A 13,630-nucleotide genomic window follows, 5' to 3' on the forward strand; every position below is an offset into this window, starting at 1 on the left:
CCAACAATAGATAGGCCAGGCATAATAGACCAAAGCTACTATGCGTTTGGATCCATATATTTTTTACATTTTCGAAAGATTCAGAGAGAAACAAGCTTAGAATTTAAGCTACCTCAACCTATATATACATATAGCTCCATACCGACACGAATTCTCTCGAGCTCTCACTGCTTCTTCAAGGGTACAATTCCAAAGGCTTTCTCAATTTCGCAGTTTTTTTTTTATTTTATTTTCTACATATCTTTGCTTTGCTTGGTCGGATTCAGTTTATAGACAATTTTCTGAGTTGGGTTTAATGGGTTTGATTCGAATTTCAGGAACAAGTTCAAAAATTTTATTTCAATTTGCTGAAAAAAAATGTACCAAGATTTATTTTCTGAGCGCCCTCTGTTCGGCGGTGCAATAGCTAGCACGTTTCCTGATAGGTTCCAGGTTAGCCATTCTTCAACATTATTTTACTCAGTTACAGTTGTTGTTATTGTTGTTGTTTGTGTTTTTTCGTTTTTCGTTTTTTCATTTGGGTGCTAAACACTTGTTCAGGATGTGAGCAACATTCGGCAAGTTCCTGATCATCAGGTTGGCTGCTATTTATTCTTCTAGGAGGGATGAAATTATCTTTCATTTTCGTTTCTGGGTATCAATTTTTTGTCATTATATTGAATGTTTTTATTTTATTTATTTATTTATTTATTTTTCTACTTTAATGGCTCTAAAGGAGGTGTTTGTGGACCCTGCCCGGGATGAGAGTTTGATCTTTGAGCTATTGGATTTGAAGCACGATGTTGGTGATAATGGAAGTGCTACATGGTTTCTTCAAGATCTTGCCACTGAACAAGATGCTGAAGGAAGCATGGTATTACTATGTTTAGCTTTATTTTCTTCATGTTGTTCTGGTTATCTGATTGTTTTACTTTCTGATCATGTTTATATACAAATGTAAACTATGTAAATGATTTAGCCTTCTATTTGTCTATGCATTTCCTATTCTTTCTTACTTTGCACCCAAAAAGAAAAAAAAGAAAAAGTCTTAATTTGTTTAATTATTTTCCAAGGATCAAAAGGTAAGGTAGCGGATAAAGTGCTATACTTCCACTTTTTTACATGCTTAGGTTGATAATATAACTCATTAACTAAATAGATATAAAGTTTTTATATATATTGTAGATAATTAGATGCTACCATGAACAAAGATAGGAAGCTGAGCCATTATAAGTGAAGAATATAAATGTAGTGACTTCAAATTCTTCTGGATTGTATAACTCATTATTTCAAAAATATTGGTGCTCTCTTGTCCTTCACTTTTGGAGGGGTATTGTAGCCCTTTGTTTTGAGCGTGATTAACGCTTATTTTTCCAATTTAATTCAGGTTATTGAACAGTCTGGAGTTATCGAGGCCCCTGCATTATGTTACAGGAACACACCTGCCGTTGTTACAACTGCAGTAGGCCAAATGGTATGTTTATGTCAATGCCTATTTTGTAAGCGGAAGCATTGGCTTATTTGTTGCTTGCTATGCATCTTCACATCATTACTGAATACAATGTTGGCATTGCAATATTGTTAGTCATTTTACTGTCCTATTTCTGTTGTCTTGATTACTTGCATCATGCCCCTTTTTTATAGTTGTACCTTATAATGGGTTGTGGTAGGAATTATTGCCTCTTTTTCCTTCATATCAACATTTGAGTCCCATGTGCATTCTTTAGTAATTGCTTCTGTAACATAGTTTTACAATTTTGATTATATTTCTACTGTAATAGAATTGGGATTAAAAAAAAAAAAAAAAAAAGACCGAAAATATAATGTTCAGGGAAACAAATTTGCATGTGGCTGTCATTTTTCTACCACCCTGCAAATACTGAAGTAGACAGATCTATTAGTCTAGTGTTGTGTTTCAGATACCAACTTTGATAGCATTCTTTCCTTAGTTTTGATCCTTGAAGTTTTTGGATATTATAGTAAGTACTGACACATATCCATTTTTTGTGTCATGTTTTATATAAAGTAGCCTTAGATAGTGATTGTTCTAATTTTCATTACTTAAACACAGGCAATTTCCAAGGGGCGGCAAGGAAGGGAAGCACAAAACATTGTGAGGGTACGTTCTGTTTTTTGCTTTGTGTAGCCTGCTAAGTTGTTTGCAAATGTTAACTTGGGGTTTATTGTTTAAGCCCTGCAGGTTTATGTGGCAAATCTGCGTCTTAAGGAAGTTACTACAGATGTGCTAATTACTGCTTATGAGCCCATTCACATAAAGTAAGTACCAAGGTCAAGTATAAGTTGCTGCAACTTAGATGGTTTTTAGCTTTTTGTTGTCTAAAGCATCCTTTACCAACTGATCTCCTTCAGGACAGATTCTACCAAAAGAATTACTATTTACAAAGTAGCTTAGCCCAAACTCATTTATGTCCTGTAGACAGAGTTTAGGAGGGAAGTAGGTCCATACAAATAAGTACAATTGCTCATATATAGTAGAACCCTGTATATCTCCCTTTTTTCTTGTAGCTTGAAAATGATTTTAGACAATGGTTAGGAAAGATATGGTCATGGCACATGAACTGTCAAGGTCCTACTCTTTTAACTTTTCAAACACCTTAAGATATAAGGGCTCTAATGAGTCAATGTCCTGCTCTTTTAATTTTCCAAGAACCTAAAGATATACAGCCTTCAATGGGACATTAAGTACTTTTCTTTCACCAAGTTAAGATTTCATCTCCATGATCAATTTGGCCTAAAGAAATTTTTCTGACATGAGTGGATGTTTGAGGACCCTTGGCATAAAAATTCAGAAGCAAGTGATATGAGCAGAAAGTCTCTTTCCCTCTCAATTTTGAAGTAAATAGTTGAAAGGAATTTGGTTGCTAAGAAAAGCCACTTGCGGAGCTCTTCCTAATGTAAAGGTTTTTTTTGTGTCCATGTGCAATTCTCTTACACCTATGTTCCTATGTTGCTGCGGTTGCAGTCCTCTGAGCGAAAGTGCTAATGCTGTTGCTGCTGGTTTTGCTGTTCCTGCTACACAATCTGGATGTATGCCAATGGCTGAGGTCTTTAAACTTGCTGTCTCTAGCTTCAAGGTGAACGAGTGGAGCCTTTTTGGTAATGTGGCCTGAAACAGATGATACAGAGCTATGTTAATAGGTAGTCTTAGTTTTTATATCTAGGAGAGGATTCTTTGAATTTTGGTTTTATTTCCTCACATCGGTCAGATTCCATACCTTGTCTTGCAATAGAAATATGGTGAAAAAATGTTCCAAATTCAGTTTTTTGGGGGGATATAGGTTTTATTTTTATCCTCAGAACAAAACTAGTTTGTAATTGTCTTTTAACTGTTTTCAGTTATGGATCATTACCATTTAGCCAGGATTTTTGAATCACGTGGAATCCTTTTTGTGCTTGCATTATGTTTGCAGTCACATTTAAAAATGGAAAAGAGATGTTTCTGCCATAGGAAGGTGTCTGGTATATCTCATGTCGATTATGTAGAAAGGGATGGTTTTAAGGTCTATTTTGCTGTCTCAAATTATAGTGATGAATGATCAGCATTAAGAGTGTATTTTCAGTGGTTTTACTTTCTCTATTATCATTGTAGTCCAAGTGATCATTTAGATAACGTTCGGTCATCCCCTATTCTTCGATAAAACATCCAAGACAAGAAGAGATTACTTACCTTCAACTATAAAGGATTTAATTTGAAGGCTATGGAAACAATGATATTAACTGGTTATTCCAAAGTTAGTCTCTGGATACTAAAAATGGACATTTAAATACCAAATTTGGGAACGGGCAAAAGGGTCAATCCTAATTGTCAAATGGTATGAATTTTTTATGCTTGGGAAAATTAATTTGCTCTACCATTTGGACTGTATACACAACTTGTCAAAATGTCAACGTTATTTTACAGGGACGATTGTGTTTAGTTATTATTTGGTATTTGCAACAAAGAAATTGGGCAATGAACTAAATAACCCTTACTAAAAAGCTATCATTTAACCTTGTGTGATTCTATTCTACTTACGCTGCCCAAACATCTATATACATTGTTCCATTTATAATGTTGAAAACTGATGGAATAGATTTTAAAATTTCTGAACGGACAGAAATCAGAAATCCCTTGTATCTAGTTAGAAGGAAAATTATATAATATCTTCCAAAAGCAATTATAAAAAAAGGACATCTAGAGAGAGGCTGAGGGCTCTACCAAATCTAACCCTTTTTTTTTTTTTTTTTTTAATCTCCCCCTTTATAATATAACATTATGTCAAATTGAATTACTAGTATTATTTTTTGCCCATTTTTCATCAATCATGCATGCAAGATAGAATTGTCTGCCCCATAGCCCATATCTCTCACCATCTACCCAACAAAATGATGTAAACCGAGAGGGAAGGAAGACTAAGAATAGAGCCCCTTTCTCCTATGTTCACTTTTTTCTACATTTTTTTGTGAAAAAAACTACACTACTTCCAGAGTATATGCTCCACGCTCTACAGAGATGAAGTCCACACATGGCCTCATCGATGTATTAGAAGGGGAAAACATGCTCCGGGAGTACTGGAAATATACTCCTTTCTTCTTTGGAAAAAAAAATATATATATTTTGTAGCCTTGCAATTTTTCTTAGAAATCATTATGCATCCTACAAAAACTAGAATCGTGTTTGGAGTTCAGGCACCAAGCTAAAATAAAACATTAAAAAAAAAAAAAAAAACTGTTGGAATTTGGAAACTTGGGTTTGTTTTGTGATTTTTATATTTGAAAAATCTAAATGCATATTTGAATGGTAGTGAATAACAATCATCTAAAGAAAAACATTCACAAAAGTGAGACTCATTTTATAAACAGTTTGATATGACTTTCATTATTGTTATTATTTTTTTAATTAATCTTCTAGCTAGCTAAAATGACTAACTATTATTTAAAGTATAAACCTATTATACACAATTAAAATATATATTTAAAAATGAAAACAAAATCGAAAACAAAAATGTTAGCAAAAGTGTGGTTAAGACTTAATAGCCAGATAAAGCACAAACACATCCAGATGGCCTTTTTGTAGGTCCAACTATACGATAGTCAATCACCTGCCAGGCAAGCAACATTTTATTTTATTTTATTTTATTTAATATTGGAAGTTGGAGATTCAAGTTCTGGGTTACTGTCCAAATTTTTTTATCATTGTATTGTTCCATAAGGACACGTGGCAAGCAAGTAGTGCATTTATAATATATATATATATATATAAGGTCCCTAAGTTAACCTCGAATATAACAGACACATATACAAAAAGAGTTTCTTAATTCGAATAACATGCAATTGCTTGATATTATCCTATTTAGTTAAGGGTTTTAGTGGAGCTTAACTTAAAAAGGAGACATATATTAGGTAAAATTATTCGCATTCCTAATAAAATTAAAATTGCCCAAGATAGCTACGAATCGGATACGGACAAACAAACAGGTATCCCTATATTTCTACGCACACATATATATATATATACACAGATAACCATTAATTAAACCTAATTTCTTTGCTCATATATTTTATAAAATATAAAAATAAAAATTCTTTCTTCTATATTGTGGTGATCAGCGCCATGGTGAGGATTGCCATGAATGTAAGCGTTGATGGAGAACGTGTTGCGGAGCAGTTGAAGTGCAGAGAAGAAGAAGCTAATTCTTCTTCTTCTTCTTCTTCTTCTTCTTCTTCTTCTTCACTGGACATGTGCATGAAAGTCAAGATGAAATTTGTTTGCAGCGATGGGCGTGATTATGAATTGCCAGAAATCAGCAAACATTTTGATTCAATTTCTCTGCCATGTCATCCCGACAATATTCAAAATCCCACCATATGCAGGTCCAGTATTGAACGTGGACTTTCAAGTTGTTTATCGGATCCCGATAAGGTTCACCTTCATTGCGCGGCAAAGATTCTTCTCAAGCCAATATATGTAGAGGAGCTACAGTGGCCTGTGCTCTCTATGAATCTTGTGGCCGAGCGAGTGGCATCTATTGTGACTGCAATAGCATTGGAGAACTCTGATTCTAATTCAAATCCAGATTCCAATCATCTAATATTTCACTTTGTGGCTCAAGTGGAACTTGAATGCTTTTTTGCTAATATTGGCACTAGGGAATTTGAGAAAATTGATGGAATTGTTAAGTTGAAGAGATTTCGAGTTTCGAATCAAGAGGAGGAGGAGGAGTTGATGGGAAGCCGTTGCAGTATTTGCTTGCAAGATTTAATATCTACTGCTCCTGGCATTCACTTGATCCGTCTGCCTAATTGCAACCATGTTTTTCACCAAAAATGCATTCTGGAATGGTTGAAGAAATCTGACTTTTGTCCTATTTGTAGAGATTTATGTTTGCAAAATCTTGATGACAAATTTAACCATTTAAATGTTTGATCTCCTCCTCAGTACTATCTCATTTATAGTTTTTCGAATTAACCATAAATATTTTACTTTGATTTATTTATTTGTTTTGTTTGTATTTAAGGTTTGCTTGTTATACAAGAAATCAATATATATGTATATATATATTTGAATAAGATATACAAGAAATAAATTTAGTGACTTTCTTTTACCAGTTCTTTTTCTCTTTTGCAAGATTTCTTTAACAAATTTAATTCGATAATACTAGTACCACATCATTGTATAAATTATATTAAAGGTTGCACAATGTGACATTACGAGCGGCCTGCTTTACCCCCCCTTCTTATGGATCATTTTGTTCCATGTGTTTCCCATCACAAAGCTTATGATTAATGGAAATTCCTTAATTAATATTGTGGAATCCAATATAATAGATATCAAATCAATCAGTAAATCATTTACATCTATGCTAATGTTTATAGAAGATGTGAGAATCTCTATCAAATATAATAAATTATAATTGTTACGATGGATGCAAAACTATGATTTTTTTTTTAAATAAAGCAAGAATATGATCTTTAAATTGGATAATATTTTAATAATATTAAAATAGTGTTAAGTTGCTTTTGTGTTTCTTAATTTGTAACAAATAATCAAAATATTTAAATGGAAAATTATTGCTAGTATAATTTTTGTATCTTTGATTTTTTTTGAGCCATTTATTTTTTTAAATTTGAAATATTTACTTCACCAAAATTGTTGGAATAATAATCAGGTACAACATTAATTAATGAAGATGTCGTTTAGCCCCCAAAAAAAAAAAGAACAAAAAGATGAATTTTAGAAAATTTATTTTGTAAATTTTAAATAATTGATAAAATTCTCTTGTTTAAATAATATAAAATTATCTTATATATTTATATAATAGATTCAATGCTAAAATGATTGAACTTCTTATTCTCTTAAAAATTCTATTATTTTTCAGAAAAAAATTACTTTTCAAATTTTTTAAGTATGTGTACAGATTTTTTAGCACTTTTTTTATTATTATTTTTCAAGATTTTCTTAGTTTACCCTTTTTTTTTTTTTTTTTTTAAGAATTAAGATGGTTACAATTGTCTACTTTTGAATTTAATAGATATTTGCTAAAAAAAACTATATATGGAAGTTTTTGATATTAAAATAATGAGAAATAATTTTAACCATACAATGAGTTAATGAACACATGTCATTACATTTTTTAAATTGTGCCAGTCAAATAGAGCGCAGTAAATCCATAAGGGAATTTTTTTTTTCTCTTTTTAATCATTCATAACAATTTCCCTTTCCACCATGTCAAGAATCCACGGTAAGTGATGGTAAGTGGAGTCACAGATCTTCTTCTCACACCAGCCCCAACACAAATATATCCTCAAACTTAAAATGCAACTGTTAGTCCAGTACTCTACCCAAATCCTTGATGAGCAGCAGCAGTCAGTATGCATCGTTGATCTTGTTGCCCACCCTGGCATCTGCTCCATCATCAGCTTTGGCTACTACTACTCAGAATCAGAATTCTAATTTTAATTCTGTATGTCAATTTGTGGCTCGTCTGGAAATTGAATCGGTTTCAGCTAGTATTCCCCCGAGTCAGGGCTAATCGTATAACGGTACTTAAAGAAATTTGATGTGATTAACGAGTTTAAGAAGCAGGCCTTTCAAGTTCAAGTTGCTTCTTCTTCTTCTTCTTCTTATTAGAATCAAGAGCAGTTGGTGGGGGGTCAATTGCAGTATTTGCTTGCAAGACTTATCTGCTACTGGCATTGAATTGACCTGTCTGCCCAATTGCAGCCATGTTTTTCACTAAAAAAAAATGCATCTTTTCCTGGTTGAATAAATATGAATCAGGTCCTCTTTGTATGGTACTAACAATGTTTCATCATACTTATACAGCAGCATATATGTAAAACCTTCGTTTTTATTGCTATTCTAATTCCAAACATGATTCCAATAAACACTATAATATAATTGCCTCATCTTTCACATTTTGATTCATTCACATTCTGAATCCAAATTAGTAAAATCAGCAAACACATTACTATAATAATGATAACTATCTTCTTGATAGATGCAGTTAATCCACTTTGATTTAGCAAGAAAATCATAACATTAAAGAAAAGGTGCAAGAGAATGAAGATAGACCAAAGATAGATGAACATCAACTAGAATATTGTAATTCCAATCCACATCTATATCCATTCACATAAACACTGCATACAACATGTATACGTGTGTGTATATATATTATATATAAATACAAAAATAATAAAAAATTTAAATGTATACTACAATTTCTAAGGTGCATCTAGAAACCATACTAATGTTGTGGCTGATAAGCAAACTGGGTTCAAACCAGACTAAAGAGGACACCCTTGAAAAGAGTTAAATTGGTCATCATCTTAAATCATCAAAAATGAAGCAACTGGAAGTAACTTTTTCTTGCATGATTCATCAAAACTGCTGGCAATCTTACAAAACACTTCCAACTACAAACTCCATATTTAAACTCACCAAAGCAATACCATATTTGGGTGGCCGTTGGAATTTCCAACTCAATTATATCACAGGGAGAGAGAGAAAATCAGCACTGGATAAGATCTTTACTTGCATTAAATAAACGAATTTTATCTATAACAAAATCTATGATCTACAATTGGAATTATGACTCAATCAACATTACTATATGGAACCCCCAAATGTTAATCTCCTTTCTCTCCCCTACTATAAGAACAGAATTCAAGCTCCAGCAGCAGAGAAACCTTACTATGCAGCAAGAAAGAGCTGTTATGTCTGCTCTGAGGGTAATGATCCAAAACAACAAGAGCTGCCACAGAAGCATTGCAAACCCTTGGAATGCAGCCGGATTCCTCCATAGCTAAAAGTAAGCTCTTCGTCTTTTTTTATGTCTTCGGAAGCATACAAACAAAGGCGAGGAATCAAAGATCCTGAGCTTCTAACCAGTGTTGTTGTTAGATTACCACCATCACATGAATGATTAATGAACCGAGCTACATTTCCAATCACTGTGGCATCGATATTGAATCTTAGACAAGAATTTCCAGATGGAAGATGCTCCCTCACAACCAAAAGTGCGGGGGAAAAATGACCACCTAATGCAAGTTCATCATACATTTGTTGCCTCCTTCTTGCTTCTTTGGTTGTCAAGAGCTCGCCTTTCTCAAGCAAATTACAATGAAACAAATATTCAGAAAACTATATCTAACATATATATATATATATATAAGAGAGAGAGAGAGAGAGAGAGAGAGAGAGAGTACATAAGTGCATACAATTCACAAGCTATTTTCAATGTTCTACACACAGATTTATAGGTAAATCTCAGGAATATCAAAATGTGCCATAGTTTAAATGTTATGTTCAACAGAAAGACAAATTACATATCCATAGTCATAATCTAACAAAGAGTATCCCACAATTTTGCAAACTGCAATCTAAGAAAAGTTTGAACCCATCTAAATCCTACTTAATTCCTGCCGGTGAAAAATCCTATTTCTTATTGATTACTCCCATTATAATAATTCCAATGTTGAATTAAACAATACAATCACACAACCAGTTTATTTGCCTAAACATAATTGATTCCCAATAAACACATAAGCAAATTAGGAAAGCCAATCATACTACAAACATTTAAGGATCATACACTAGGACAACAAAATGCTATAGAAATCCAGTAAAACAAACAAACAAACAATTTCATTTTTGGTTCAGAGAATACCTGCATATTCGCATATGAATTGACCTTCCGGAATCAACTGGTCGGCGTACAAACCCCACCCTTTTCTCTCATCCTTAACAATCTTCAACCGAACCGAAACACCTCGCTGAGTCACCCGGTTCGGACACTCAAACCCACAACAGCAACTCGGCCCGCACTCACTCACCACGTCCTCAAACCCATCAAACCTCAAACACGGACACCTCCGATTCCCAAACCCATCTCCTTCTTCTTCTTCTTCCCCACACTTCTGGCAACCACACCCACTTACTCTCTCGCCCGACTCGTCCACCAAACGCACCGTTTCGATGGCGAATCGACGACCCACCCATTTGTCGTCCTCAGCAGAGCTTGAGCCCCAAGATTGCCGACGTGGGAACTGCGAAGAAGAAGACGAGATCAGCGATGGGGTATAGATGAAGAACGCATAAGGTTGGTGATCCACCGAGTTATGGAAGGGAATTGGGAAGCTCTCGAAGGCTCTGCAAGAGTCTGAGGAACGGCGGAGAGTGATGGATTTGGAGATTTGACGGAGGGATTTGCATGTGGAAGAGGTGGCGGCGAGTTCCTTGGGATTCAGCCATGGAAGGACCAAATCTGCGCATTGGATGAGCAACGAATTGTTGGAGAGTGTTTGGTGGTCTCTTTGATAAATGGGTTCGCAGAATTTTTTGGATTCTGGTTGGCTCATTTTCAGTGCAAGTGAAAAGCTCTGTCTCCTTCTCCTCGCTCTCACGGGTTTCGCAAGAAGGTGGATCGGGTTTTGTTTGCCTGTCAAGCTGTGGGCTTCACTTGGGCTTGGAGAAGGTAGGAGTGGGGTTTGTGTAACTATCTACACAATTGAACAAACTGTATACACCCACTAACATTTTAACACACCACCAAAAACCAAATTGATTTTCTGAAAGACTTCTCCTTTCTTTCTTCTTCTTTTTTTTTTTTTTTTCTTTTTTTTCTTTTTTTTAACTTCCAAATTTTTTAAAGAAAGATATACCCTAAATTTCTTCTCTAGGTTGTAGAGTAACTCAGCTCATCTATTTTATGGTATTTAAAATGTAATATTTGTGGACATAATACCATTTTTTTCATGAAGTAATACCATTATAAAATACTATTATTATTCTTTAAATTTTCAAACTGTTGAAGATATTCAAAATTGTTTAGGTACCAATAAATTAACCGACCATTTGCCAAAATTACAACCCAAACATAAATAGTTACATTCGGATGATAATGACAATGGTTAATATGGTAATCCTCAGATTGAGTAATAAGGCCCGAAGTTTATTTTTTTTATTATGATTAAAAAAAAAATTCATCCCCAATTTAATGTATGTTAAAAAAAAACTATTAAATATTTCGGAAAATAAAATATTTTTTATATTATATATATATTTATATATTAACTGGCTAAAGAGACCTTTTTTTTTTTTTTTTTTTTTGAAACGAGCTAAAGAGACATGTTGAAAAGCGTCTATAAAAGCAAGCTTCCATTGGCTTGTGAGACGGGATTTACGCAAAGCAAGCTTCCATTGGTTTGTGAAACGGGATTTATGTTATGTATCTTATTCACTGATTAATACATTATCAATATATTTGTGTAATGTCTATGTCCGTCATTTAATGCACATATTATAAACCTAATATAATTTCCAGCATTATTTGTTTATCTGCGGGCTTAAAGAGGTTTAATATTTAAACCTTCATGACTCAAAGCTAGACAAACCAGCGACATACATAAAACTACTACTCATAAGTCGTGACCATATATGCATACCACACACCACTATATAAGAGATAAGGTTGGAGAAGCTTATGAGCGAGAGATATAGACATTGCAGCAGGCTTAATTTGCTTCTATAGCAACCATGAATACATTATATGTATAATTGAGCCCACCATGAATAATTAGACTTGGTGAGGAAGACTGGAATGGAATTCAACAATTAAAATAATTAATATCCATAAAAAAAAAATGGCATGCATGAATGATAGAAGGGTGATTCCATATTATAATAAATAAGAGAGACTTTACCATCTGCTTAATTACATAGAAGACTTTGAAGAACAAGCAGGAAAATGACATGAAAATTGCAGCCCTAATTAGTACATGTCTTGTGCCGGACCACCAATAATTTAGATCTTAAGTATCTAGAATAATGCAGCAATCCACCTTTATTTAATAGTGAAGGAAAAATCATCAAGGTAGTTGGCAATTAGCAAAAAGACATGGGACTTTGTGGTTCTTTGTAGGGCTGTTAACTCCTCTTTTCTTATATAAATATATGTGTGTGTGTGTGTGGATATACTATTGACTTACTCATATTAGGTCCATCCAAACCTTTTAGCATCAAAATTTTCTTTATAAATTTTTAAATCATTTTAAATGCTAAGATTTGAATGTATTAATAACTCTTCTATATAGATTTATATGAAATTCACAATATCTATATAGAATTTTAATAGTACTAAAATCCATATAGATCATTTTTTAATAATAAAATTTTGTCTCTCAGTTTTTTAAATAAAAAAAAAGAGAAAACATAATAGTAAAATAATAATCTCGACTTAATATAAGTTGGGACTCTATATATTATATGTTCGAGAAAAAATATAAATACCTATATATATATATATATATATATATATATATATATATATATATATATATATATATATATATATATATATATGCAGTCATTTTCTGCATAATTTCAAGTTTGGAAGCTGCAATTCTCAAACTAATAATTTTGTGTAGGATGCATGCATAGTGCCGTGTTAATCACTTTGTCTTTTGAAGCTAACTAGCTATACAGGGTTATCCCATGAGAAATAGGCGATCTTGTTCAATTAGTTGAATATGATTATCATGATGTATATATATACAAGTGGACCAATAAATTAACTTAGACCATTTTTTCTCATATGTTGTCATTTGGTTCAGCCCAAAATAGAGTGCGCGTGTGTATATATATATATATATATATATAGATTGATATAAAGCATAACAAATTACAATAATGTGCTTGAAGCATAGGTCAATATATCCTAACAAGAATAATATTTCAAAAAGAATACGCAAAGCCATTACTTCCATTTATATATATAAATATTGCTTAGTTTCTTGAAGTAAAATAGGAAATATGTATATATGATCAAGTTAGAAAAAACTTTAAGGGTGTATTTAATTTAGAATTTAAAGAATTTTAAAAGTATCTAGAAGTTTAGAGGTATTCAATTTAGATTTTAAAGGAATCTATACTCTAATGATATTCAATTCAAATTTTAATAGATTTTATAAAAATTCATTAAAATTCAGGTGTACTCAATTAGGATTCTGTAGAATTCTTTTAAAATCTACAGGTATTTAAAAAGTCATTAAATTTAAAAGATTTTAAAAAATGATGGATTTTAATAGATTTTAAAGGATTTTAAAAGTAATTGTAAAGAAAATTATTAATATAAAATCCAATCTTAAC

At 32.7% G+C, this 13,630-nt stretch overlaps 2 protein-coding genes across 3 annotated transcripts; one reads left to right on the forward strand and one right to left on the reverse strand.

The window, feature by feature from the left end:
• Nucleotides 1-32: 32 nt before the first annotated feature.
• LOC107405317 (uncharacterized) lies at nucleotides 33-3,577 on the forward strand. The gene is made up of 8 exons (XM_016012353.4): nucleotides 33-181; nucleotides 318-432; nucleotides 541-576; nucleotides 716-853; nucleotides 1,367-1,453; nucleotides 2,051-2,098; nucleotides 2,180-2,256; nucleotides 2,963-3,577. Exons 2-8 carry the CDS (start codon nucleotides 358-360, stop codon nucleotides 3,108-3,110), a joined length of 609 nt encoding a protein of 202 aa, XP_015867839.3. The 5' UTR covers nucleotides 33-181; nucleotides 318-357; the 3' UTR covers nucleotides 3,111-3,577.
• Nucleotides 3,578-8,549: 4,972 nt separating this feature from the next.
• On the reverse strand, nucleotides 8,550-10,902 carry LOC107411298 (histone-lysine N-methyltransferase SUVR3). 2 transcript variants are annotated; one of them, XM_060812867.1, is made up of 3 exons: nucleotides 10,597-10,902; nucleotides 10,152-10,530; nucleotides 8,550-9,585 (listed from the first exon to the last, which is right to left on the reverse strand). In XM_060812867.1, exons 1-3 carry the CDS (start codon nucleotides 10,840-10,842, stop codon nucleotides 9,197-9,199), a joined length of 1,014 nt encoding a protein of 337 aa, XP_060668850.1. In that variant the 5' UTR covers nucleotides 10,843-10,902; the 3' UTR covers nucleotides 8,550-9,196. The 2 variants fall into 2 exon arrangements, with proteins under 2 accessions (XP_060668850.1, XP_015874340.3); XM_016018854.4 differs by having other exon boundaries at nucleotides 10,152-10,902.
• Nucleotides 10,903-13,630: the final 2,728 nt, after the last annotated feature.

This window comes from Ziziphus jujuba, chromosome 11 (genome assembly GCF_031755915.1).
Source record: "Ziziphus jujuba cultivar Dongzao chromosome 11, ASM3175591v1".
Lineage (NCBI taxonomy): Eukaryota > Viridiplantae > Streptophyta > Magnoliopsida > Rosales > Rhamnaceae > Ziziphus > Ziziphus jujuba.

Coding starts and splice junctions, on each gene's coding strand:
- LOC107405317 (XM_016012353.4), top strand. CDS start 358: ATGTACCAAGATTTATTTTCTGAGCGCCCTCTGTTCGGCGGTGCAATA. Junction 854..1,366: donor AAGATGCTGAAGGAAGCATG/GTATTACTATGT, acceptor AATTTAATTCAG/GTTATTGAACAGTCTGGAGT. Junction 2,257..2,962: donor TATGAGCCCATTCACATAAA/GTAAGTACCAAG, acceptor CTGCGGTTGCAG/TCCTCTGAGCGAAAGTGCTA.
- LOC107411298 (XM_016018854.4), bottom strand. CDS start 10,842: ATGAGCCAACCAGAATCCAAAAAATTCTGCGAACCCATTTATCAAAGA. Junction 9,586..10,151: donor ATTCATATGCGAATATGCAG/GTATTCTCTGAA, acceptor TGCTTGAGAAAG/GCGAGCTCTTGACAACCAAA.